The 26,951-nt window shown below is 40.9% G+C and overlaps 3 protein-coding genes across 8 annotated transcripts; 2 read left to right on the top strand and 1 right to left on the bottom strand.

Annotated features, from left to right (window-relative positions):
• The first annotated feature begins 373 nt into the window (after nucleotides 1-373).
• On the top strand, nucleotides 374-6,101 carry LOC115753468 (alpha/beta hydrolase domain-containing protein 17B). Of its 5 annotated transcripts, none has more exons than XM_048272681.1 (7): nucleotides 374-1,191; nucleotides 1,283-1,319; nucleotides 1,670-1,921; nucleotides 2,015-2,062; nucleotides 4,518-4,963; nucleotides 5,096-5,157; nucleotides 5,807-6,101. In XM_048272681.1, exons 1-7 carry the CDS (start codon nucleotides 890-892, stop codon nucleotides 5,920-5,922), a joined length of 1,263 nt encoding a protein of 420 aa, XP_048128638.1. In that variant the 5' UTR covers nucleotides 374-889; the 3' UTR covers nucleotides 5,923-6,101. The 5 variants fall into 5 exon arrangements, 3 of the variants coding, with proteins under 3 accessions (XP_048128638.1, XP_048128640.1, XP_048128639.1); XM_048272683.1 differs by lacking the exon at nucleotides 5,807-6,101 and adding an exon at nucleotides 5,773-5,792 and having other exon boundaries at nucleotides 376-1,191; XM_048272682.1 differs by having other exon boundaries at nucleotides 378-1,191; nucleotides 1,685-1,921; nucleotides 5,807-6,097.
• A 664-nt stretch (nucleotides 6,102-6,765) lies between these two features.
• LOC115753465 (DNA-directed RNA polymerase 2B, chloroplastic/mitochondrial) lies at nucleotides 6,766-17,716 on the top strand. Of its 2 annotated transcripts, XM_030692085.2 has the most exons (19): nucleotides 6,766-7,879; nucleotides 8,821-9,036; nucleotides 9,177-9,310; nucleotides 9,391-9,457; nucleotides 9,647-9,705; nucleotides 9,966-10,083; nucleotides 10,258-10,371; nucleotides 10,499-10,630; nucleotides 10,729-11,145; nucleotides 11,668-11,718; nucleotides 12,310-12,380; nucleotides 13,231-13,315; nucleotides 13,540-13,692; nucleotides 13,889-13,963; nucleotides 14,044-14,133; nucleotides 14,215-14,262; nucleotides 15,973-16,087; nucleotides 16,175-16,278; nucleotides 16,863-17,716. In XM_030692085.2, exons 1-19 carry the CDS (start codon nucleotides 6,944-6,946, stop codon nucleotides 16,971-16,973), a joined length of 3,096 nt encoding a protein of 1,031 aa, XP_030547945.1. In that variant the 5' UTR covers nucleotides 6,766-6,943; the 3' UTR covers nucleotides 16,974-17,716. The 2 variants fall into 2 exon arrangements, with proteins under 2 accessions (XP_030547945.1, XP_048128628.1); XM_048272671.1 differs by lacking the exon at nucleotides 16,175-16,278.
• Nucleotides 17,717-18,526: 810 nt separating this feature from the next.
• Nucleotides 18,527-26,249, bottom strand: LOC115753467 (kanadaptin). The gene is made up of 12 exons (XM_030692086.2): nucleotides 25,725-26,249; nucleotides 25,522-25,607; nucleotides 25,226-25,305; nucleotides 24,514-24,569; nucleotides 24,075-24,123; nucleotides 23,060-23,206; nucleotides 22,695-22,790; nucleotides 20,837-20,950; nucleotides 20,579-20,709; nucleotides 20,167-20,408; nucleotides 19,262-20,059; nucleotides 18,527-19,187 (listed from the first exon to the last, which is right to left on the bottom strand). The coding sequence occupies exons 1-12, from the start codon at nucleotides 26,096-26,098 to the stop codon at nucleotides 19,138-19,140; spliced, it is 2,223 nt and encodes a 740-aa protein (XP_030547946.1). The 5' UTR covers nucleotides 26,099-26,249; the 3' UTR covers nucleotides 18,527-19,137.
• Nucleotides 26,250-26,951: the final 702 nt, after the last annotated feature.

Genomic DNA, 26,951 nt, shown 5'->3' with positions numbered 1-26,951 from the left:
AAGTAATTCTTCACATTGAAAACAATCAAAAACGGATGGAGGTGCTTTCAATGAAAAAACCCGCAGCATTCCACGAATCTCCATTGCCAAATAGGCAAACTCATCTTCGATTCGGCATTTACTCGCGATCACCACAAAGTGAAGCTCCAATTAAGCGAAAATATCGAATGGATGTGAGATAAATTCTCACGTTTTTTAAGAAGGATTAGGCAAAAGATTCATTCTTTAACATTTTTCTCTGTGTTGGGGGAGAAAAGACAGAAACACTCGTGATATTGATCAACCTCGGAAGGAACCAAGAGAAAACGGCTTCCTCTGTTTGACGGCATCAACATCACACGTTATCCCAAAACTAACCTCCGAAGGCCATGACTAACAAATCAAGTTACAGTGTCTCTTTCTTGCAGAAAACACAAAAGAAACGAGAGAAAGGGGGAAAGAAAATTCACTTGGCACGTGCCACTTTCATTTCCACGCCGGGAAATCCTCAGGACACTGCTGTCCTCCTCTTCTTCTTCCTCCTCCTCCGAAGCACCTACCATGCACTTTCTCGCTACCCTGCACTTTCTTGCTCTTCCCCCACAACCCTAGAAAGATCCCCACCGTTTTGTCTCCCTCGCTTTCTCGCTTCCCAAAGACTGCCCTCCAAGCCCCTCCTTCCACTTGAGTGACGTCACTGTTCAAAACTTGCCCTTTTTGTGGACCTCACGATCCACATCTGAATTAAAATCTCTCTCTCTCTCTCTCTCTCTCGCGCGCGCTGCGTCTCTCTCTCATGGGTACAAATCAAAATTTGTCCTTTTAACCGTTTTTAGAAGGAAAATCCCATCACCACTGTATTTGCGAGAGGACCCACCAATTAATTTTCGCTGAAGTTGCGGAATTTCTGATGGGGGCGGTGACGTCGACGATGGCGGCGAAGTTTGCGTTCTTCCCGCCGACGCCGCCGTCGTACGAGCTGGCAAGGGACGAGGTCACGGGGAAGCTGGGGATGGCCGGAGTGAACGTGAAGGAGAACGTCGACGTCTTGAGCTTGCCCACGAAGAGAGGGAACGAGATCGTGGCTCTGTACATAAAGAACCCGGTGGCCGCGTTGACCGTGATGTATTCGCACGGTAATGCGGCCGATCTGGGTCAGATGTACGAGCTGTTCAGTGAGCTCAGTGTGCACTTGCGAGTCAACTTTATGGGGTTAGTTTGTTTCTTGGATTTTTTTTCTTTTGTGTGATTTTGTGTTCACTAGATGGATAAGTTTGGTGCGCTGGTTGTTTTTTTTGTGAAGGTATGACTATTCTGGATATGGCCGGTCCACAGGAAAGGTAAGGTGATTTGGTTTCTTCATTCTCTATCAGTTTTTGGGTGGAGAGGTGAATGGATTCTGGTTGTTACTGTTTTCCTAATATGTGAACCATTTGTTTCCTATTTTGTAACACTGCTTAAAGAATAGCCTATAACCCTTTGAAAGTGTGGATGTTAGATGCTGTTTTCCTTAACGAAACGTTAATGGAGTTCTATTCAGGGCCCTGATGAAACAGTAGATTTTGCTGAGCTGAATGAGCTGCGAGTGAAAAATGAAAACTGAAGTGGGCATTCTTGTAAAGATATCGAATCTGTCTTGTATGGTATAAGTTTCACGATGAGTTTCTTTTGAAGGGAGTTTTTTGATTAGTTCTGTTCTGGACAGCCAAGCGAGCAGAACACGTATTACGACATCGAAGTGGCTTATAGATGCCTTGTAGAGAAGTATGGAGTAAAGGAAGAAGATGTTATCTTGTACGGGCAATCAGTCGGCAGTGGACCAACTCTTGATTTGGCCACCCGGTTACCAAGACTGAGGGCTGTGGTCCTCCACAGCCCCATTCTATCTGGGCTTAGAGTCATGTATCCAGTGAAGAGAACATATTGGTTTGACATTTTCAAGGTTTCGTATCATCTCTGCTTGTTGATTCTTTGTCATTTTCCTTTCCTCCTCCTTAATTTGGTTTAATGATCGCCTTCTCCGTGTATGGTGCAGAATATCGACAAAATACCGTATGTCACGTGTCCTGTTCTGGTGATACATGTAAGTTTTCTATGAATTTCAGATGTGAGGCTTCATTATGTGAAATAACTTTTGATGTAAGCTTACTGCAATAAGATCTTCATATTGCGAGAGATGTCACTATGTATTATGACAACTACTACCTACATTTTACCTGCTTAGATTTACTAAGCTAGCCAATATTCATTAATGTAAATTGATAGTTATATTACTGGACAACTACTTCTTGCACTTGGTTGAGTTTCACTATTTTGCCTTGTGCATTTGATGGGCAACAGGTAATGCTTTTTATGATTTTTTCACTTTCCTGTATCTTCTCTACAGCAAGATTGTTGAGCTTGAATGTTTGAAAGAATTAAATAGTAGTGGATTAAGAACTCCTTTCCTGTAACCTATGTTACACGGACTCGCAGTTTTGGAATTTTTTTCCATGCCGGACATGTGCCCGACACAGTTGGACACCGTTGGACTCTTCTCGGACACGTGGTCAATGCGTGTCCGAGTCCGGACTCGCGGTCAACTACATGGACACCCGAGTCCGGCGTTAAAATAGACAAAATGTCCAATTTTTGACCTAATTTCTAACTCATCCCTCTCGGTCGCCCGACTCACCTCTCCCTCTCCCTCTCCCTCTCCCTCTCGCGACTGTCGAGTATCGACTGGCCTCTCCCTCTGCCTCTTGCGACTCACCGTCATCGCCGGCTCCCATCGCGACTCCGGTTCCCATCGCCGGCTTCTGCTCGCGCCGGCCTGTCCCTCTCTCTCTCCCTCTCGCGACTGTTGACTAGCTTCTGCTTGCGCCTCAGCTCGCCGCCTCAATCGCTGGCCTCTGCTGGCACCTCTGCTCTCGCCACGCCGCCTCAAGGTATCATTCCTCTGCTCCCCCTCCTCTGCTCGCGCCTCTGCTCGAGTTGGATCAGGATTGTATGCCACTTTCTTTTGCGTTGCTTCTGGTAACTCAGATTAAGACCATGAGGGTTCCTCTCGCTGGCCTCTGCTCTCGCCGCACTCCCTAGACACTGACTTGGTTTCATTTTATGTGTTATATTCTTCCATTTACTCATGCACTCATACTTGTAGAAGAAAGTCTCTTTGTGCTAGTGGGAAGTAGTTTTCTTGAGTGTCAGTTTCTAGACCGCAATTCTTGTCCTCCCTTTTGCAGCCTAGCAGCAATCATAATCGGCTTCGACATATCACTTGATAATATGACATATAAAATTGGATGTACAGAGATGGTTTGAGACTGTTTGTGAGGTGTTTGTATGTTGAATCTCTGGAGCTCATTTTGTATTTGCTGGTTATAAAAACAATAATTTATCGTGTATATATAAAAATATACATATAATATACAACGTGTCCCAGCGTGTCGGAATTCTCTATTTTTTGAGAATTCACGTGTCGGCGTGTCGTGTCATGTTGTGTCGCTTGTCGTGTCCTGTGTCCGTGTAACATAGCCTGTAGCACACGGGATTTGTACACTAAATCATGAAGTTCTGCGACTTCTATGATCACGTAAAGCATGGGGATGTCGTGGTGTAGAATAGTCTACCCCATTTTGTATCTTTATTGGACTGACCTTACATTTTTTTGGGGCAAAAAGAATAGCTTACTGTTTGTAGGAGTAGTCAGGAAGGGCATTATAATCTTCAAAGCAGCTTGCTATAGCCTATAAGCTTCAATTAATGTTCTAGAAAAGCTCTTAGAGCATGATGCACATATTTTCGGCAGAGATTAGCATTACAGCTCGCAATTTGGCAATTTTTGACATGCCGCATTTTTTATGAGAGCCTCCTTTTAGTTGAATTTTGTGTGCATGTTTTCTCCTTCTATTGAACCCTGGTATTTTGACCCCCCCAAAAAAAATAAAAACTGGTATAAATAGCTACTTTGTGTTTGAGAGCTGCTGTAAATTGCTTGGATACAAATGTTATCTCCAGTGGGCAGTTTTTAATGCTGTCATTAATGGCATATCACAGTTTTATAATATCTTTATGTTGTCTATCTCATTGGAACATCAGTCCTATTGAGAGGAAATTGAATAGAACATTATGCAATGGACTTCGGAATGAGTCATAATAACTGTGTATTTTCCACTTTCTTTAGTTAAGAGACTTATCAAGTCCAGACTAATTCTACATATTTAATATGGCTACTGAAATTTTGAACCTTGTTTCTTTTGTTAGAATGGAAAACTCTTAGTTTCTGAGTGACTTTCGAGTCTTCTATGTGCATATTATCTTTGCACATACTCAATACACATGGATTTGCCTTTCTATGAGGATGTACAATGCCTATAGATATTGTTCTTCAAGTACTCATTTCCTATTAAGGAATAGTTGTGAATGTCGAACATAGCGCCGTGACCAATTTTTGCTTGGTGAAGGATGGACCCTGAACTTCTTTTCAGAAAACAATGTAGACATTGAAAGAAATATAGCGCAAACTTGCTAATCCAGTCTTGGAATTTCGGATGTAGGGAACGGCGGATGATGTGGTGGACTGGTCCCATGGAAAGAAGTTATGGGAGCTTTGTAAAGAGAAGTATGAACCGCTATGGATCAAAGGGGGGAATCATTGTGACCTGGAACTTTACCCGCAATACATAAAGCATCTTAAGAAGTTCATATCAGCCATTGAGAAAGCGCCTCATTTGAGGAATAAACCTGCTCTAATTGGAGGTCAGCCCGAGAACCCTCGGACTAGCACGGACTTCAGAGAAAAATCCAGATCAAGCACGGATCAACGAGAGAAATCGAGGCCTAGCACCGATCAGAGAGAGAGGCCGAGGATAAGCACAGATCGAAGAGAAAAATCAAGAGCCAGCGTTGAAAGAAGAGAAAAGTCACAAAGGAGCGTAGATTTTCCTGAGAAAGTAAGTAACGGCACCGATCAGCCAGAAAAGGCGAGGAACAGCATTGACCGGTAAGCTTTTGCTATATAAGTATATGCTCGGAGTTGTTTATGATTCTGTGGAAAACTATTCTGCTTCTGCAAGTGGTCACCTGAATAGGAGCATGTCATCTTGACTTCGGTGATGCCACTGTTTTTTTGCAGCTTTGGAGGCATTATGAGATCAAGGTTGTGCAACATAGATTGCTTCAAGCCCCCAGCAACAGGTGTATGATGAAGGAAGGTTTAATTTCAAGATATTTGGGATGTATTTATGCATTTCCTCGATTTAATTTATTTGTTGTTGGGTAATTTGAATAGGAAAATTAATTAGGGTGATATATGAAATGAACTCAACAGGGAAGTTATTTGTTTCAAATGGTGGTCTGTATTGCAAGTAATAGGAAAATAAATATTGTCTTACTCAGATGAATAAAATTTGATCTCTCTCTTTGAGCATGGGTGTGTGCTTTCCATTTTTGGCATTGAGGGGCTGTCGATCTTGGAAAATACTCCGAGCAATGTACAGATGGATTTTACCATTTAATCTTAGGATGCAAGTGAGCCAAGCTCTTTGTAATATACTTGTTCAAGTTTGAGTTGAGCTCGTGTACATTTTCAAGCCGATCTGACTTTGCCTCGAGCGCTTCCTGTCCCCGAGCTTAGTGAGTATTTGGTTAAGTGCTTAGTATACTTTTACCTCTACTCTTTTGCGCCCTTTAATGGCTTCTCTCTAAATGACTATGACCTGAATCCCAGCTGCAGATACTTTTTCTGCGGAAATTAAGTTCGAGGGCTTACTTCATCCATGTTCTGTTTCTTCTTGCCTTCTGTATGTCCAGCCTGAGGTTTGAAGCCCTTCCGTTCTCCTTTCAGGCCGATGTTTCTCTGACCCAACGGCTTATTCGCAGAGGAGGACCGATGTAAAAGGATCGAGGCTCCTCTTGCATGGTCGAGCTGGGCAGTTCTTCCGATTGATGAAGTTTCTGTAGTCGAGTTGAGGTTGTAACTTATGGAGGCCGGGGGCCTATCTTGGACTTTTAAAGTTCTTTGAATCTAGTTTATGTGCTGCTAGGATTTGCATGTTTCTGAAGTGTTGTTGGTTTAGTTAGTTATATTCATGACATGACTCAAACTATTGTTTGAGGATGGAAGGATGGATATATCTTCTTATTCACCTATTTAACTACCCAAAATTACGGGGGACAGGTCCTAGTTGGCCCGATCAGCGCTTTTCTTTTCTTTTCTTTTCTTTTCTTTTTTGGGTCAGGTTAGACATGAGGAGAAATAATATGTTTAGCTGCGTTTGAGGGCGATAATTTTTTACGCGATAGATATGTTAGCGCGCGACACATCACGATCCCAAATAAACAACGTGCATGGCTCGTGTTTTTCATTAACCAATGGGTTCGTATACAAGGAGTTAGGGATGGGGGACAAGTGAGCGAGGGAGTAGCGGTTCGCAATCTACACACAATATACGGCGCGCGTGATGTGACTTGGATAATAAAACAGAATAAGATGAAATTCGATAAAAAGATGAATTGGCGCGCGTGATGTGACTTGGATAATAAAACAGAATAAGATGAAATTCGATAAAAAGATGAATTGGTACTCTGGTGAAAGTCGCAACGCGTGAGCAAGATACATGTGGATGCACACTGTTACATTCTTTGAAATGATCATTCGTTCATTGCTGATCGTGTTAATTTTGAGAAAATAATTGAGTACTCTTGTTTTTTTTTTTTTTTTTTTACGTAGGTATACGCAAGAGGAGGAAGTTTTTATGGAAAAGGGGGGGAAAAAAACAAAAAGAAAAAACAGCAGAGGAGCAGAAACCGTCGTATGGGTTGCGACAGGGCGAAAGGTTCAAGCAGGGTTTTAAGGTCGGCGGCTCCTCCTCCTCCTCCTCCTACTCCTACTCCTACTCCTCCTTCGTCTTCAACTCTATGAAGTCCGCTGCGATTCCGCCCACTTCACCGTCGCTCTCTCCTCCATTTCTCCTCCACTTTCATGTCCATCTCTAAACCCCCCATTCCCTCCTCCGCCCTCGCCTCCTCAGGTTTCGACCCCTTCCTCCTGATCGCCGGTCGCCGACCCCGTATCCCTTCGCCCCCGGTTATGTGGAGAACCGTCGCCAAGCTCGCCGTTTCGAGGTCGCCGTGGCGGGTTTCCGTGGGTGCCCGCCATTGCTCTCGGGCCTACAGCTTCCTCGGCCCCTCTCAGGAGCCGGCTGCTGATTCCGGTAAGCTTAGATTCAGGCAATTTGAGGTCGGGCGGTCTGTGGGTTTGGGTTTTCCGGATGTCCTTCCGCGTCGGAGCGGGGAGGTCTCGTGGAATGAGGATTTCGTGGGGCGGCCCAGCTTCGGGCTGGGGCTCAATGGGTTTTGCCCCAAGGGGTATGCCAGCGTGGCCGAGGCAGAGGTAGTCTCTTCGACGGACGTCGAGGAGGACGTTTCGGTTGCCGAGGAGGAGGTGAAGGAGCTCTTGGCGGAGATGACCAAGGTGGAGAGGAAAGAGAAGCTATTTTGGAATAGGCAGCGGAATTTGGCCGCCAGAGGAATGGGGAGGGCCAAGTATCACAGGCTGAAAAGGAGGCAAGTGAAGGCCGAGTGCGAGGCGTGGCAGCGGGCGGCCAAGGAGTATAAGGAGCTGTTGAATGATATGTGCGAGCACCGGCTGGCTCCGAATCTGCCGTATATGAAGTCTCTGTTCTTAGGCTGGTTTGAGCCTCTGCGAAATGCCATCGCCGAGGAGCAAGAGTCGTACAGGTCAGGCAAGAGGAAGACGGCTTATGCGCATTTCTTCGATCAGTTGCCAGCGGATATGATGGCAGTGATCACGATGCATAAATTGATGGCACTGATGATGACGGGAGGAGAACATGGTCATGGCCTTGCCCGAGTTATACAGGCAGCTTGCACGATAGGCGACGCTGTTGAGCAGGAGGTAACCCTGTTTAATTTATACTCTTATGGTGCAAGTTGTTTCGATTTTCTCATCAATTTGGTACTCCTGAATTTCTTTTTCATTTTCCTTTTCAAATAAAGAACTGTTCTTAGGGATTCTTGTGAAGTGATGTTTGCATTTATATGGTAAGACATACCTTTTCCCTCTAGCCGTACTGAGCCGATATGTAATAACTGTGAACTACTTGGACCAACTTCAAGACTCTCGTTAATATCTAGGTTTTATAGTCCATAGGATTGCAGAATCTAATAACTTGTCAGTTGCTATTCCCATAATTTACTCTAAAAAATTGTGGCGATGCTCCTTTGTGAAGTTATGCTAGTATAGATGCCCTTTTGTTTTTACTCTCTGAGCCAACCATCTTCTCGTGGCCGTTTTTGCTTACTCATTTTTCGTTATGTTGGCATCAAGAGTAATGGAAGTTTCTGTCATCAATTTGTTGTTGTGCGATGAAATGGAAGGTCCATGTTAGAACTTTAGAAGAACTGACTAGTGTGAGGTTTTCTGGGTAAAATGATTGTCATCTGGTGTAAGCGACTCACAGGATGTTGATGTGATAGGTGGATTCTTTTCTCTCTCCCTCCCCCCCTGCAATAATTGGGGGTTTTTTTGAGGAGAGATTTTGGTCTGATTATCGTTCTTCATAGTCATCATGGTGGAAATGAGAGAAGTGTGCATGATTGGGTTGCTGACATACACATTGTGTCATCTCTACTCGTGGGAGTACTGACAGGATGCAATCCCATGTGCATGTGAAGACATCGAACTTCAAATTTTCATGATCTATATTTAGCATGCGTCCGTGTTTTGATTTACCCCATGCCAGCCAAACCATAAACATATGGTTCCTTTGGTATGACTTAGGCATAATTTTTCCTCCAGACTGATTGCTTATCATCATAGCTTTTGCAATTTTTCAGGTTAGAATACAAAGGTTCTTGGAAAAAACAAAAAAGAAGAATTTAAAAGAAGTTGATGAGGACAGAGGAGATGGAACAAATGCTGCATCCCAGGAGCAAGAGAAGTTAAGGCACAAAGTCACTAATCTGTTGAAACAACGTAAATTACCGGCAGTGCAGAGGCTAGTGAAGGGACAGGATGATTTGAAACCCTGGGGCCAGGAGGCAAAAGCTAAGGTTTTCTAAGATTTTTACCATTACTGCTGTATGTTTATTTACTCGTGAAAAAATTTGTTGCTCGAGGACAGTAAAGTGGTTATCTATTTCGTTTTCATAAACTTTGTAGTAATGAAATATTACATCCCTTTGTTTCTCAGGTGGGAAGCCGTCTGATTGAGTTGTTGATACAAACTGCATACATACAACCTCCTGCTAATCAATTGGCCGAAGATCCACCTGATATACGACCTGCATTTTTGCATACATTCAGGACTGTTACAAGAGATACAAAGTGAGGGTTCGTTTTCCTTTCCTTTTCAGTGATTGTCAATGTAATCCAATCTTAAATAGGCAGTTTTCTTTTACTCCCAGGAGTTCCAGCAGAAGATATGGTGTTATCCAGTGCGACCCATTAGTTCTCAAAGGCCTGGAACGAACAGTAAGTAAATGCACTTCTCATTTCCCATAGGATGATGTTTCCACGCTACTCTTAGATTTTTCCTTGGGGAAAAGGAGGAGTAGATTTTTACTCGTGAGTTGCTTTTCAGGCCAATCTTCTTCTTTTTGGGATGTAAAATAAGTTATGTTTCTTCATTTTCCATTAATAATATTTTTGCTATTTGAACAGGCAAGACATATGGTGATTCCATATATGCCGATGTTGATACCGCCTGTCAAGTGGACAGGGTATGTTTTTAATTTATGACAGTGATGCTGTCTACTTTTTTAACTTTGCAAAACATAGGTCAAGTTTTTGCACTGTCCAACCAGAGCAAAGTTGAGTTCCTCTATTGCATGTTTCATTCTTCTTATCAATCACAATTCATAGTGGAAAATAACTCTTCTTTAGGTGAAGGTTTATTGACAATGGCATTCATCCTTTCCTCCTCCTCCTCCTCCTCCTCTCCCCCCCCTCCTCTTTCCCCGCCCCAATCTTTTCCTCGCAGTTACGATAAAGGGGCATACTTGTTCCTACCTTCTTCTGCCATGCGCACGCATGGAGTTAGACAACAACGTGAAGCGTTTAAGCGGGCTCCTCTGCAGCAACTTCAACCAGTATTTGAGGTTCGCAATTATTTGATTCATGAAGATACTTATATGGAAGAATGATCCAGTTATTATTAACATCTAAGTTTCATCTTGTCCGTTGCACATTTCTAAACGTATGAAGAAATGTCTCACTTCACAGCTCCTTTGATGACTATTTTGTTGATTCAGTTGTTATAACAAATTTTACAGGCTTTAGATATATTAGGGGCTACTAAATGGCGGGTCAACAGAAGGGTGCTTTCTGTTGTGGATAGGATATGGAATAGTGGAGGCTGCCTTGCGGATCTTGTGGACCGTAATGACGTAAGTCATATGGAACTTATCGCTAGAACATTTATTCTGCACGTATCTTCTTTCTTACCAGACTATTTCTGGAATAAATCGTCAGTTGATAATAAGTTCCCATTCTTTGTGAACTTTGTCATGTCAGATAGCTTTGCCAGACAAGCCAGATACGGAAGATGAATCACAGATAAGAAAATGGAAGTGGAAATTAAAGTCCACCAGAAAAGAAAACAGGGAGAGACATTCACAGCGTTGTGACATAGAACTTAAACTTGCAGTAAGAGCGCACTTTGCAGTCTCATTGAAAGAATAAAGAGAAAGGAAAAAAAAACATGGCTTTTGCAATTGATGCCAGCAGTTACTTTTGCCTTACAGGTTGCAAGAAAAATGAAGGATGAAGAGGGTTTTTATTATCCGCATAACCTCGATTTCCGAGGCCGTGCCTACCCCATGCACCCCTACTTAAATCATCTTGGTTCAGATTTATGTCGTGGCATTTTGGAGTTTGCTGAGAGTCGCCCCCTTGGGAAGTCGGGCTTACGCTGGCTGAAAATACATTTAGCCAATTTATATGCTGGTGGAGTGGACAAATTGTCTCATGAGGGAAGATTAGCATTTATAGAAAATCACTTGGATGATATATTTGATTCTGCTGACCGGCCTCTTGAAGGAAAGCGATGGTGGTTGAATGCTGAAGACCCGTTCCAGTGCTTGGCCGTGTGCATTAATCTTACTGAAGCTTTAAGAAGCTCTTCTCCGGAAACTTTTAGATCAAATATACCTGTCCACCAGGTGTGTGAGCAATTCCATTTATTGGCTGCTTTTAGAAATTTTTCTTGGTCCTTGCAATGCAATGGGAACACAAACAGAAGAGAAGTGATACTTCATAATTTTGTGCATATTTTATGAAGGACAAAGAAGCACCTGTTTGTTGAATGCAAGTTTTAATTAATTTGTCCAAAATATTGAGAGGAATTTAGGAAAGCATGGTGGTTAATATAAAAAAGAAAAAGGGAAATTGCAGTAACTGGAAGTGTATGGGAAGGGGGATGCCAGATTGCTGCGCTGCGTTTTTAGAAGAAAATTCTTTGACTTTTTTGATGGTGAAATTATTGTCATAATGTTCTTTGTTGCTCAGTTCTGTGAAATGTGAATAACTTGAACCAAATTTAGTCATTTCTTTTGAATGATTTAGAGACCAACGCTTGTTTTTCTCAGTGCAAAAATACATCCCCCCCCTCCCGACAAAGCCCTCTTTCCTTCTCTTTGAACAATGGTTATACTTGTCGAATTGACATTTTCTTGTTTCTCTAGGATGGTTCCTGCAATGGTTTGCAACACTATGCTGCCCTCGGAAGAGACAAGGTAATAGCTCTTTCCTTTTTCTCACAGTTAGGGATCAAGTTCGGGTGTCTGCTTGCATATCTCTGCGAATAGAAGATAACTCTAGATAAGTCTGTATCAGTATTTTATATGCTTTCGTACTCTCTGTTTTCCACTTTGATTATCAATAATTAGAACCTTAATTGGTTTTGGGAAAGTAAGACTTTGTTATGGAAGAATCTGTAAAACTTTTCTGCTCTTGTGATGGATATCATATTTTTGTTCTTCTGTTAATCATGCAAGGGTGGGTTCACTTCCTACTAAAGCAGAATATGCCATGATGTCAGGTGTTCATGTTGCACCATGTACCTCTCAGTTTGGGTTTTCTATTAGCAACTAATATTTTTTAGCACATTTTATTGCATCACCTGGCTGGTGAGAAGTGTATATATACTTGATGGCGAAGACAACTGAGACATCAGATAATAAGGATAGTTCCTTTTGGTTGTGTTTGTTTATGCTCAATAATCATAAACGACTATCACATCTCCATTACTTGCATTTGATTATGTGATCTGGCTTTTGTAAATCCTAAACCTCTTTGAGATTGATCGAGGAAAATCCTGCATTCAGTTGGGTGCAGCTGCTGTCAATTTGGTTGCAGGAGAAAAGCCTGCTGATGTTTACTCGGGAATAGCAGCTCGGTAAGCCATTTTCATATTCATGCAACCAGCTCTTTCTACTCTGGAGTTGTATTTAAGGGAGCTGCACTTTCTCTGTTAACTTCACATTCTGACATGTTCATGGACTGTATCAGCCACTTCCATTAAAACTGTAATTTAGTACTTTTTGTTAATTTCATTGTAATAATTGTCTCTTAGATAGGATTGAAGAAGTAGCTTATCATACTTATGCACCGCCCAGCTTGTATGCTAGAGATTATACTAGGATTATCATTTTCTAGCTTGCATGCTAGAAATTACACTTCATTCATCTTCCTTAACAAGTCGCACTGATGTGACAGTTGATTTTGGATGAATTTCGTAGAGTGAGTTTAACTGTCTCATCTGTGATTTGACTAAAGTGGAATATAACTCTGTTTAAACCCTGTAAAAGGTGCATATCAGTCCCTTTATATACTCTCAGAATGAATATCATTTTATGAGCTAATTACATGCATCAGAAGCCATGCTGCTTGTGTTACTGAAATATAAAACAGGTAATTCTGCCTTTAAAATCAATTCAGAATTGGTTCACTGAGAAGATGGACATACAGATCATAATGGTGTGATACATTTTACCCTATTGTATTTGAAACTAAAGGTTTCTAGGTCAATCTGTACTTAATTACTTAAGTTACGGTTAGCTAAACTTTCATTTCCCTTGACCCATGCATATCAAGTTGTTAAAATTATGATGCGAATGATAGTTGTAGTTACTTGTTGAAGGTACATGTTCTGCTTCAGTATTGTGGTTTGTTCTGTTCTCGTCGTCCATGTGCTCTATAGATAACTACGGTTGCAAATTGGATGATAGGATGTTTCCCCTGTGCAGAGTACTTGAAATAATGCAAACGGATGCAAAGAAAGATCCGGCTGTGTTTCGAGATGCGTTGAATGCAAGAACCTTAATTCATCAGGTCAAGTCTCAACTTTTGGTTTGCCAGTCTAACTGACTAACAATTAATTGTTCTGTTACATATATCATTCAGATAAAAGATGATCGGAATTCTATTATTCTAATACATTTATCAGTTAGATGGAAGACAATAAGAGTGCTATTCAAGTATTTTTTTCAAATTTTCTATGTAACCCTGATAATCTCTAGTAGTTGCCAGCTGACACTCATAGGTGGGCATGCCAGGTTGATAGAAAGTTGGTGAAGCAGACAGTTATGACGTCTGTATATGGTGTCACTTATATTGGTGCCCGGGATCAGATAAAGAGGAGGTTGAAGGAACGTGGTGCGATTATGGATGATACAGAACTTTTCCATGCTTCTTGCTATGCTGCAAAGGTAGGGGTGATTGTACTGTTCTTCTTTGTCCAGTTCTGTCACTGTGGTTGATTGTGGAGTGACACTTGTTGGCTATTTGTAGTGGTTGCAAAGCCATCTGATACTAATATGAATTGATTGGTGGCTTAACATGGATATGGATTGGAGAAAATAATGCTGTTGGAATGACGATGCTGCGACATTTTTGTTTGTGCAGACCACCTTAACTGCTCTAGGGGAGATGTTTGAAGCAGCAAGAAGTATCATGAGCTGGCTTGGTGACTGTGCTAAGGTGACCATGTTCTGTTTGTCCCTTTTCAATTTATTCTAGTCTTTGTTTGTCACTGACTTCAATTTTTTTTTCTGAAACAGATTATTGCATCTGAGAATCAGCCAGTTCGGTGGACAACTCCCCTTGGACTTCCTGTGGTGCAACCTTATCGTAGAGTAGGAAGACATCTTGTGGGTGTCTCTATCTTTGTTTCTTCATAAACTCGAAATATTCAAATCTTGATATGAAGTGTGATTTTTGAATGTTTTCAGGTTAGGACTTCGCTTCAGATTTTGACATTGCAACGTGAAACTGAAAAGGTCATTGTTTTTCGATCTTCCATCCCTTCCTGCTATAATTAATGTAGATATTGTTTGTTGTAAGTATCTATGCATCATTCATTTACGTGCCATCTTGTACTCATCTAAACAAGAATTTTCACCTCGATCTTGTTGACTTGAGGATCTTTTTAGTGCATAGTAACCCTATATATTCACAATGGGAAACCTGTCACGTGCATAAAGTAAATCTTCAGCAATAAGAATACCCCACTGGAGTTTGGCAGTCCTAGCATGACCATCTTGATGAGGTGAAAGGGAATTGATGGGGCATTAAGTCATTGACTAAAAGTTCAGGTATATTTGACATTTGGAAGAACAACCAATCTTGCTATTGAGCGGCCTTTCCAAATCTTAAGCTGTTAGAGAAAGACGTGGTTTATATTTTCTATATCTACAAACCCAATTGAATAAATTATCTCGGAGATTCTGCAGGATGTGTAGTTCAATTATTGTGAGCAAAATAACAGAAGTCATAAGATCTAATGATCTTACCTTCTTACATTTTTCTGAAAAGGGTTACTACCCTGCAGGGTCATTTGACAATTGTGAGTTTAATTGCTAAGTCATGAAATTGTGCACCGTATAGCAGTTTTGGCTGTGCTTTTCTCTGGACTATTATCTTGAACAGTACGTTAGCTGAAGTTCCATTTTACTCTCATGAACAGTGCATATAGTGTGAAGAATATGATGAACCAAGATCTCTCTCTCTCTCTCTCTCTCTCTCTCTCGTGGTGTTAGGTGAAGTCGCACGCCTTATTCCAGCCCCTGCTTGCCTTTCAATGCTGTCATAATCATTTTAATGAGAAAGCAACCATTGATGTGTCTGTCTCTCTCGCGGAATTGCTGCACAAGTAACATCCCTGGCCATGCATGCTTTCCAGTTTTGTTTTGGGAGCATAATTCAGGCGCACTGTCAACTTCTAGCCATAGTAGGAAGTTCAGATTGTTTACTTTTGTTTTTTGTTAAGTACCTATGCTACTCTAGGTCCTCAACATCCAGCTAGTCCCCTTCCATATCGTAATGGCGCACTATTGTCTAGCTAATATTTTGAGTAGTGTAGAGGACGAGCCTAAAAGGAACTTTCTAAAGTACCTTATGCTCTAGGATTGTGCTAAAGTGAGGCATCATTAACCAGCTAGTCAAATTTGATTGATAAATGATGAAGTGAGTGAAGAGGTTTTGGATTGGAGAAGGATATAGATCCACTGTCCCATGGATCATGCCTACTCTAGATACGAAGGATGATATGGGTGTCAGTACTTAATGAAGAAGAGTTAAAAGTAGATCATTTCAGGATCTCCTTTTTTTCTTAAAATAGTTGTAAGTTGTTCAGAGACTGAAAGAGACTACTCTTGGCATCATTTTTGGGTTTTGTTGGTTAGTTGTTGGTGGATTCGTGATATTTTGAATAGAGCTTTTAGGCCTTGAAGAGGACTTTTAGTTATTTTTGCAAAATTCCGAATGATCAAGTTTCACGATCTCAACTTGAATCTTATGTGTCGCACTGGGTTTTGCCCTGTCTTTGCCTTCCTCCTTATTTCAGAATCATGTTGAGTTTCTGGTTCTTGATTACAGCCAGGGTTTTCATAGCTTTCACTTTTCCCTCTGTAAAATGTTGAGATTAAAATTGAGATCTTATTTTGTGGATCCTACCTTCATAGTTTCTGGCTGCTGGTGATTATCTGTAGGTTCTGACCAAGCGTCAGAGAACAGCTTTTCCCCCAAACTTTGTGCACTCTCTTGATGGTTCTCATATGATGATGACAGCAGTTGCTTGCAAAAAGGCTGGGTTGAACTTTGCAGGTTTTCCTCGAGTCTTCCTTATATGCGACTTGCTCATTACATATTTGCTACTAATGTGGTTTCGGCTATCAATTCATATGATTGCAGGGGTTCACGATTCCTACTGGACACATGCATGTGACGTGGATGAAATGAATAGGATGTTGAGGGAGAAATTTGTTGAACTTTACGAGATTCCGATCTTGGAAAATGTACAGTATCTTCGTTGTCGGATACTCTTTACTTTATTTGTTGAAAAAATCTTTCCTGAAGAGTTTTTATCAGATGAAGTTGACCTTTAAGTTAACATTAAAAGCGTTGCAATATTATCGTCTCATTTATAGGTTATAGGTAGCACGGCATCTTGAAAGCCTGAACTGACCCGGGTGATCCGGTCTGATTTTTTAACATCGTACCCGGTAAAATTTATTACTGGAATCCAGAGTAGACTTTTGAGCTAAACAAGTTTAATTATCCGCTATTTGCTTTGCTGCTTCTTGAATTGTGTACAATCTCCTGGTTGTGCATGCATGCATCAATAGTGGACACTTGCGTCTGCACATCTGGTAAAGCTACATCCACATGTTTTCCAACTCCTAGAGGAGAAACAGTAAGGATAGTTGTTTGTTGGTTTGGGACCTGCAAAAGCTGAGTCCTTTTACTAGTCAGAAGTTGTCCCTCTGCATCTTTTTGAATTGGAAGTCGTTGTAAACATTGATTTCCAAATAAATACTCTGTCTTTGTACATTGATCGAGTGGAACCTCAATCATCTGATCCTTCTTCATTTGGGTGCAGTTGCTGGAGAGCTTTCAGAAGTCTTTCCCGGAATTATCTTTTCCTCCTTTGCCTGAACGAGGAGACTTCAATCTCAAAGATGTTCTTGACTCGCCTTATTTCTTCAACTAATCCAGTATGAGGACTTCAATTTGTCCTCAGTTGGCATAGCCCTGTGCCTCCAGGGTAGCAGCCATGTTGCGTGATGCATATCACTATTAGTTTGACGTAAGGGTTGTCAAAAGGTCTCCAGTAGGCGTTATTGCATCATGCCACGCATACATCATGTACATGCCCGGAGCTATCAGATTTCTATCCAGTTATTATGATATGTTGGGCCTTGGTATCGAATCACATCAGACTTCACCAGATGTCAGCTGCCCTCATCTAGATAGCATGAGTTGGATCTCAAAAACTTGAAAAGTTCAGCTTCCTTGTATGCATGGAGATAATTGAAAGCATGACAACATACAAAACTTCCAAAGTGAGACGAATACAGATCATGTGATGTCAGACTTGAGGACCCGGGAATTTGTCTTGTGGGGAATTCTCTTCGCTAAGCACATTGGATGAAATCCAGGTACTTTACTAGAGAAGCCTGGCGATCCCCAAGGATAAGAGAACTCGTCCTGCTTTCCTGTGCTTTGAGACCTGTCGTGCTACTATCTGTAATTGTCAAGTACATATGTTTTACGACTTCTTATGGTGCTCGGTAGACATGCCACCAATCATTCTTTCTCTCTCTCTCAATGTATATAGTGTAGAAAAATGACGAACATGATTTTTGTTGTATCACTAAACTCATTGTTTTGTGCGTATGTAAATAGGTTTACAAATTTTTTTGCATCAGTGACAATCCGAATTTGAGTTGCAGAGGCCCTTCCCTTTTCCCTTGCTTATTTTATTTGACAGAAGTATCAGTTGTAGTTTGCTACAGCTCTCAGCGGAACCCCTGGGGGAACATTTTCTGTATCTCTCTTTTCTGGCCTCTATTATATTTCCAGCCCGAAACTCGGTGCTGTGGGATGCGACCGGGGCTTTGATTGCCGGTATTTATTACGAGAACGAAGATAGGGACAACGCAAAAAAAAAAAGTTTAGCAAGTAGTCAGACGTGCCATTAAAATTCAGCAGGACCATGTTACAGGAGAATAAAATCTTTGGCTGCTCAGAAATTGTCATGTCTCATGAACTGCTTGCAATTTTTAATCCAAATTCACCAATTTTTAGCTAGTGCAATGCTCTCGCACATACACCTAGAAGAGAAGCATATATTTTAGAGGGCGATTTTCAATCGCTGTGCCCAACTCTCATTCGCTTTATGGTTTCAGTCATATTATAAGTACTCCTATTAACTGCACTTTCTATCGCAGTTGCATATCTGATTAGTTTAAGATCAACTGAATGACCTACATAATTGATATGTATTTCCTAATGCCCAGAAATAACCTGTTGCTTCACATTTGACTTTCATCGCGGTTGCTCACACCGATGAGCTCACTAGAGCATTATTCGAGATGGGTCGAGCATACAAAAGCTGAAACAAATAGGGGAAGTACTCAGAAACATTTTCCACCCGCTGCTCTCGCAAGCATGTGGCACTTCTTAAACGCACACATTATACATGCAGCGGTCCCTCATGAAAATTAAAGGCGCCTTGTGTTCTCTCACTAGGTTGACGAGTTCGTACTGACCAGCCACTGCAAACTTCCAATCCTTCAGAACACAGCTTTGAGTTTTTTTACCACTATGACCTGTTCCAGAATACACTGCAGTTTAGAGTACATTGAAGGTCTAGCAACAGGACTGTCAGTCATCTTGGTATGTCTTGAGCTCATCCTGATTACAACGAACAATCTGGTTAGCCTTAGGCATCTCAAGTTGCATATGTAATCAAATTCTTCATTCCAGTGAACTCAACCCACACTAAGTAATTCTTGCCAAATTACATGTCTACTATCAGTTGTCATGTCTTTGTACCACCCACCTGCCTGCACCAGTACACGTTGCTATTCCTTGGTGTAGAAAGCGTCATGCGAAGCTAGGGGCAACTCTTCATCCATTTTACAACCATGAATGAGCACCACAATTTTCAATTCCCATTGGCAGGTTGAGAATAGTGGTCCTCCGCACCTTTATGACCCCTTCCAGTGAATAACCGCTCAGCCAAAATTTAGGCTCTGCAACCTCCAATGCTATTGCGAGATCCTTATGAATCCTAAATGCGTCTCCAAGCATATATAGGTAATCTGTGCTTCCAATATAAGTTCCAGACAGGCAACCAAAAGCTGTAAATCTTAGTAACCGTAACGATCATTCAATGTGGTCCGTCCGTCACCAGATTGTCCTGCATGGGCAAATGACAGGAAATTCAGGTTTTTCCAGAGTTGATATAATGAACTGGTATGTAAAAGAGTGTACCTTCAGGAGGCACCCATGATTCATAATCCGAGCTGGCATTGAGAAAAGACGGCTTCTCGGGGCCAAGAACTCGTTTAGGCTTTTTAACATCATTGCTGGATGGTTGCCTGCTAGACATATCTTCATTTCCTTCGCTGTCCAATGAATAATGCCCTTTTTGATGTTTCAGTAACAATGCCACAGCATCCTCTGCAGCAAGTTCGGATCCTCTAGCTGAAGAGCTAGAATGATCATTGGGTTTTTCTTCACTGCCTTCAGGTTTCCGCTTCCTAATAATAAGACCACATGCACCTTCAATCCCTGAAGTGGACCTTGCGTGTGAATCAATGCCAGCCAAAATTTTGCTCCTGTCTTTGTAACCAACAAATTGATCAGAATCAGGGACATCAGAAATTTCTGGTTCTTTGTGTGTTTCTCTTTCTTGCATATCATCTATGGCACCAAGCCACTGAGGCTTTACAACAGTATATGGAACGGCTTTTTCCTCCGCCTTATCCTCAAGGGTCTGGACATCATCTGGCTTTTTGCTTGATTTGGTATTTTGAATAGTTCCTTCAGACCTGGAGCCATTAGCTGACTTCCCCTGCTTATTTCTTTCTTTTGTTTCTGAGGAAATATGCTTCTCAATAGGGGCAAATAGATTATCAGATGCAATAGATTTTGGTTCTTCCACTTTCAAATCTCTTCTTTTACTAGCTTCTCCTGATGGGTCAGCAAACTTCAAGAGATAGACTATCCGATCCAACTCTGACTGAAGTGAGGATATTTCGTTTTCGAGATGTGTAGTTTTGTCAAGGACTGAAATAGAAACAGAGAATCAGCAACAAGGAAATAAGCATGATGGTCTTAATCAAGTTGATCAAACTACAGTGCACTAAGAAACTTCCTTTAGTGAAATTACTTACTCAGCTGAGATGAAAGCCCAGACATGTAAGCATCAAGTGCATCTCCAGCATCAGTTTCTGCTGCACTATCTGATTCTATTTTCTTCTTCTCATTCAGAAGCAGCTCTTTCTTCTCTTCTATTTGTTTCCTGATTGCATCCCTCTTGTCAAGAAGAGTATCTGCAGTTTCTACCGCTGGGCTTTGGCCAATCTTAGGGACATTTGCCTTTTTCTTTGATCGGTCATAGAATTCATCGTCATCGCTGAAAAAGAACGAAAAATAACATGCATTGAATTCAATAGTGTAGCCCCAGTTTTTATTCCTGCGAAAGCTAATTATAGCCCCAGGTATCACTTGTTCTGGTTTTAATTCCCTCTTTACCATCTAAATGGCAAATCTTCAATCCGGAAAGAGAAGCTAACTATGAGGTACCTCAAATATTCCTCTTCATCTTCAGTTGTTCGTTTGTTTCTGCCGAGAGATAACTTTCCTGTACGAGCGCCTAAACTCTCTCGTATGCTATCATTCAGAGTCTCTTCTAAGCTTTCAAGTTCTTCCAATATCTATAGAAAAAGAAAATTGCAACGTGAATTGCAAAGAAAAGAAGGAAAAAAATTTCTCGCTAATTGATAGAAACTGGAAATGATCATATCAAATTGAAAAGAACCAGGCCAGTAATGTGTACAACACCTGAGTAATTCTCTGCTCGTTACGAGCAATTTGAGTTTGTTGTCCTTGTGTTAGTCCGCCTTGAGCAATGTCTTTAGCACGGATAGCATCTATTTCTTTCTTCATGTGAGCAATCTACAGTTGAAAAATAAATGGGGCAAGCAATCGGATTCACATATTACACAAGATAAAAAGCATTCCAAACTTTAGAGCTACCGATTTCAAGGGTGACAACAATCTTTTTGTTGCTCATATTTGATCTCCTAACTACCACCAATTTTCGAAATGAAAGTCCAAACAAGAGTTGAAATTTTATACACATGTTTCTTTTAAGAGGAGTGAGTCAGGAAACTATACTGAAGGCAAGAATATTGAGGTTCTGTAATTTTCTTGTATCTAGATAGAACAAGAAAATGAGCAACTGGCAGGCGAATCATTTTGACAGTAGATGACTGTAACCCTACTATATAAGTCCAGCACAGGATCAAAGATAATCAAGAATGCAGGCGAATCATATTGGCAGTAGGATGGTGGCCAAATCACATACTACAAAGCATATGGGTAAGTTTCACTGGTGGTCACCAAACTTCAGTCAATTTTGCAGTCAGGTCACTGACTTCGGTCCCAGCTGGTAGATGGTGAAGTGAAATTTCAATAACTCAACACACTAAGTTTTCATTCTTTTTTCTTTTTCCAAGTCATGCACTTTGATCAGAATCAGGTAATTTTCTAGCGACATACTAACACGGTGCCTCGTGACAATGACGAGACTTCGAGAAAATTGGTATATTTCTATCACGTAAGCAATTTGCCCAAATATTGGTTGGATTGTATTCAAAGTGCATCAATTGCGAGAGTGAAACTTTAGTATATTAGGTGACTAAATCAAAGTTTAGAGACCTGATCACAAAATTCACTAAGCTTTAGTGACCAAAGTAGAATTAACCCAATGCTTGCTCTACATATTTGATTGCATAATGACTTATATTCAGCTTGACACAACCTTCTAAGTGGGGTAGGCCACATCGATCCTCTAGCTCCTTAGGCTCTAGTTGGTATCGAGTTCTCTGTTGGATGTAAATACTCAAGATCCTTTCTTAAAGGGAAATCTTGTTAGGTCTACTTGAATGCATCATTTGCAGCAGGAGAAGAATGAAATGAAGGGTGGAGAGTCCTCTATTGGATTTAAATACTCAAGATCCTTTCTTACTTCTTTCCTCTACCCAATGCTTTTCAGTCTTACCCTACCCAATGACCTTTTTCCATCATAGAAGAACCATAGAACAAATATTCCTTACTGCAGTTTGGGCCAAAAAAAAAAAATTTAAATACAAAAATCTCTATCTTGAAGGATCCCACTCTTGAATTTAAGTTACTGGATGTCACAAAGCATCACACAGACCAAATAATAAATGATGCCACCAAAAAATGACAACCCAGCCATGTGATCTCTTCCTAGAAAGCACACTTTAAGATTGAAAGTTGTGGTCAGCTCAGAGTAGTTGATAATGCAAAAAAAAAAAAAAAACCTAATCCCTCCTTTGATGATATTCTACATAGCCTTTTCTTGTTCATGAAATGATCCCATATGCTTTCAAAGCATTTTTGCTCTCTAAAGGGCATTATAACCTGCTTGTCCTTGCTTGTGCTTTCTAGCTATGGTTCACTTTTAGTTTGGGCATGACCTTTATTGCTTTAAACTGATCACTCTTATCCCTGAGATTAGTGTTTAGAGGCTCTAAATTGATATAGTACATACAAAACTCATAAAGGACCAAAAAACCTGACTGATATAAGAAATTTAACGCCATGCTTTAAAAGCTAAGGAATATAAACATTCCCAACAATAACAAAATTCATAATGGACTAAAACCCTGACCTTTTGAGTTCGTTTCAACACTTTTTCACGGGTTTTTTCCTGCTTCTCTGTGAGCTCCCCTTTGTAAGTTTGCCAAGTCACTTCCTCTGTATCATCCTGTCATCCATATCCCATCTCATCTATAAGTTCACTAATAAATCTTCTTCCGATTTCTAACAACAAATCCTGAACTCAAACTTGTTGAGAACTCAGGGAACCATTTGAAAAACTCATCTACATGCCATACTAAAAACAGATTAGCGCATGAGATAGAAGCAAAAAAAAAAAAAAAAAGCATATTAACCCTTCCATATTTTTCCGAAAATTACAGCTTGACATGATAAAACAGCTGCAAGCATCATAAGAAAAGGTAATTTCTCACAGACCTCCTCTTCTTCAACAGCATCCTCTCCCATGCCCCAGGAGATACCATCTGCAAGACAGGCATCCTCCCTTGCCCGTCGAAGAGATGCTTCCCTGTCTTGCATCTCTTCTCGCATTTTCGCATCTCTAATAACTTTCACCTCAGCCTCCTGTTAAAACCAAGGAAAAAAATTAGCACTCCCCAAGGGCATAACACAAAAACTGCATCACCACACTAACAGGAACCTCCATTCTCTGTTTTTGTGTAGTAAGGTTAAACGATGATAGTCATGAAGGTAAAATGGGACAACGTCGACCAAATTAGAAAAGCTAAAGCCATTGAAGAAGGTACAAATGGATTAACCAATTGTCCCTACTTTGTACTGATCCGGCATTTATAAATACATAAAATGGTCAGACCCGCAGTCATTTGGTGCCAGCTCTGGCAGAGTGGACAAGCTACATACTAAGTCTTCTTTTCCTGAATACTATTCTTTAAGACTTAATCAGGCTCAAGGTTTTTGGCAGGCATCACCAGGGATACTATCAAAAATAATTTCTTGCCTCCAGCAAAGTATTGGGCCCCATTGCATTTTTGTTCAGCTTCACAGGAGGCATACCTTTTGGCTGGGCCTAAAAGAAAAATTGAAAAGCTTCAAACAGTTCCAGATTTTAATGAGGTTAAAACCCATCCATCCATTCCAATTCAATTATATACATTACATGTATACTTACTCAATTAGTTCAAAGTGTTCCTTGCAATGATTCTTCAGTCACATGTAATACCGATAAAGAACTACACCTTTTTGGAATCCTATTTAATATTTTGACATCTCGAAATGTTCCAGCAGGTAATGCTTTACCAAAGTTAATAATAAGAAAAGTTCAATATTAGTAAAATCTATATCACTATGAACATGGCACCAAAAGCAATAGAGAACAATCCTAGTAACTTTCATTGATGTTCTCATAGTGCTCAATTATAAGAAGTCATTAATCATATCAACGAAGGAGAAGTATACAATTTGGAAATCTTACTGGTGGCATCAAGTCGCTTGGACCTTGGAATATGTACAGCCGTGAAGATCTGCACAAGCGAAGGAACAATAACACTCATGATTGCGTCAAGCAAACACGAAAACACACCTTAAGCATCAAGTGCCCTCTATTTCATGCTCCAGTATATCCATTTTCGTAAGAAAGGTGCCCATATTATTATATTAATACACCTTGTGAAATGCAACCGAGGAGATTTGGCGTAAGGTAATCAGGTTAAAAGTAGATCTTATATGACAGGTACATTCAGCAATGAATTACTGACACATACGAGACTTGAGATCAGTTCCTGATTATACTAATAATATCCACTGTTCCACCTGGACTAATTCTTGACAAATGGTTCCGGAAAAGAAGACCAGGGGGAACACATAGAGACAAAAATAATTGGAATAACAAGTAAAAAGATTGAGAAACTCACTGGCCAAACCGAATAACGTCACCAACATGCAAGTCCACATATACGTTTTTCTTGACCTGTTTAAAGGCAAAAGAAAGACCTATTAAACAAAACTTGATAAGATTCGCTCCTATTGCCTAGTATAAGCATGAAAATATAGTTTTCTGCTGATGGTGAAAATTGATATTTCAAGAATATAAAATGGAGAAGTATCCGGTAGACATCAATTAACACTTCAAAGTCTTTATTGGGTGGCTCTGAGAAACTTTAGTGTCAGCAGAGCTACATATAATGAAGGAAAGTTATGTACTTAAAAAAAAAAAATGCATACCGTCCTATCTCTTGACAGGTCAGACTTTTAGTGAAAATTTTTAGATACAGCAAACAAGAAATATTTCAGCCGTTTCGAGATGAAACTTCCCACTATACATCCACATAAGAGTTTGACTCTTTTTGGAAATCGCTATACATCAAATTACAGTTAATTCCTTTAGCAGTTTCAAAGCAAAACGTTATATCAATTAAAACCATGGGATTGATACTTAAGAGACAATATTATGCACTCCCAATAGCAGTAAATTGTCTCTTTTGTGAATAAACAAATAAAACTGCATTTCAAGGGAGTCTTGAACCAGAGAGATAAGGCATGCCATGTGCCTAGCAGCAATCTGACTTATTTACTAGTCATGATCAACTGTCCAAATTAAGTAAGAGTTACTTGCCACTATAGTACCTGGTTCTTGTTCACGAAAGTACCATGAGTACTCCCAATGTCAAATATATAAGAATCTCCTTCCCCGTTGAATTGCAGAACTAGCAAAGAGGTGAAACCAAGCAGTCAGAAGAACACATTCTCTGCAAACATCTTTTAACAGCTCATTTACAAACTTTAGCCATAATGAAGGCTGGTCTTTAGCAATTCCTATCTTCAATTGGCCTTAGCCAGCGAAAGATTGGTAATTTTTCAGCAGAACGGCATGGATACGTCCACAAGAAATTTAAGAGAAACAAAGGGAATCGTCACATTACCAGCATGAAATCGGGAGACAGTGGGATGCTCAAGTACAAAATCGCACAGATCTACCCGTCCAAACATGTAAGCCCCCTTCTCGTGTCTAAAATCCCAAAGACGAACACATTAAATCCGGATGACGCGAAAATAGTGGGGTAAACTAAAGGTCACTCGTAGGACCTCGCATAAACAACTCAAGGCACGACGCAAAGAGACTCACACGTTGAGCTGATCGATAATCGCACCGTCCTTGAGCACTTCTAGGAAAAACTGGTGACGAGGTGGCTCGCTCCACGGAGGAATCGTGTAAGGCACCGCGACGCCCCCACGTTTCGCTGCGTTCGGCGTCGCGTCGCTCTCGGACACGGAGCCGTCGTCGGGATTCGAGGCGTCGACGTCGTTTTCGGCGGGGGAGATAGGGTTTCGCGGTGGAGGCGGAGCCATTGGAGTGACCGTGGCGGAGGAGCTCGTTGATGCTGCTGCTGCTGCTTCCCCTCCTTCTTCTTGGAGAGTTTTGGGAGCTTCCGGTTCGGCGGACGGGTCGGACTCGAGGTTAGAGGCCCTCGGAGGTGGAGGACCCATGGCGGTCGTCATTGCGTTGCAGAGAGAGAGCGCGACCGAGCGAGAGAACTGGAGGGGGAAAGTGGCCGTGCAAGAGCAGGCGGTCTGAGTTTTTAGCTGTGGCGACGGGAGACCAAGGTCCGCCGAGGCGCCGATGGCTCCGTAAAATGAAAATGTCGTCCGAGGTTTCTAGTGATTAAAACATTGGGAAATATTTATTTTGCCTCAGATTCTTTGTAATTCATGATTTTGGCAAATATACTTTTTTTTTTTTTTGGTCGACGGCAAATTTACTTACTTTACCAATCATACACCTCTCAACATTCATGATACGAATTCGAATCGAGTCTTTTAATCGACAGCTCTTTCGAAATTTTATTATTCCTTTTAGCATTTCCTACAAATCATTTATCCCATTTTGAGACTCTTAATACTTATCCGTTCTCTCTTATGTGTTACTTTGCGCGCCACCCTTCCTTCACTTTCGTTGCTTCTTTCAAGTATTTTGCATCACCGTGTCATTTGAATATATTATTTCTTCTTTCACAAAAGGAAGTTATACGCATGTCTCATAGCCGGAACGTTCTTTTTCGAGTCGAGATGAGTCATGATCACCTTGTGCGTGGCTCGTGTGTTACGTAATCGATCAATCCGAAATGTAATTTATTGTTATGATCTTGTAGCTTAGCAAGATGAATAACGAATTGCAGAGATCGCAATTGTCCGGGCACGACACAATAACAACACAATGGGGGCCTTCTTGAAATGCTTAGATCTTGAAAATACGATGTGCATGTAACAGAATTGGGCCATGTGAAAAATTAAATGTATTTAATGGTGCATTTGTTTAGTGGAAATTACTGATTTAAAAAATAATTTCTGAAAA

Source organism: Rhodamnia argentea, chromosome 11, assembly GCF_020921035.1.
Source record: "Rhodamnia argentea isolate NSW1041297 chromosome 11, ASM2092103v1, whole genome shotgun sequence".
Classification (NCBI taxonomy): domain Eukaryota; kingdom Viridiplantae; phylum Streptophyta; class Magnoliopsida; order Myrtales; family Myrtaceae; genus Rhodamnia; species Rhodamnia argentea.
The sequence above is the reverse complement of the archived record's forward strand: the minus strand, read 5'-3'. Positions and strand labels throughout refer to the sequence as shown.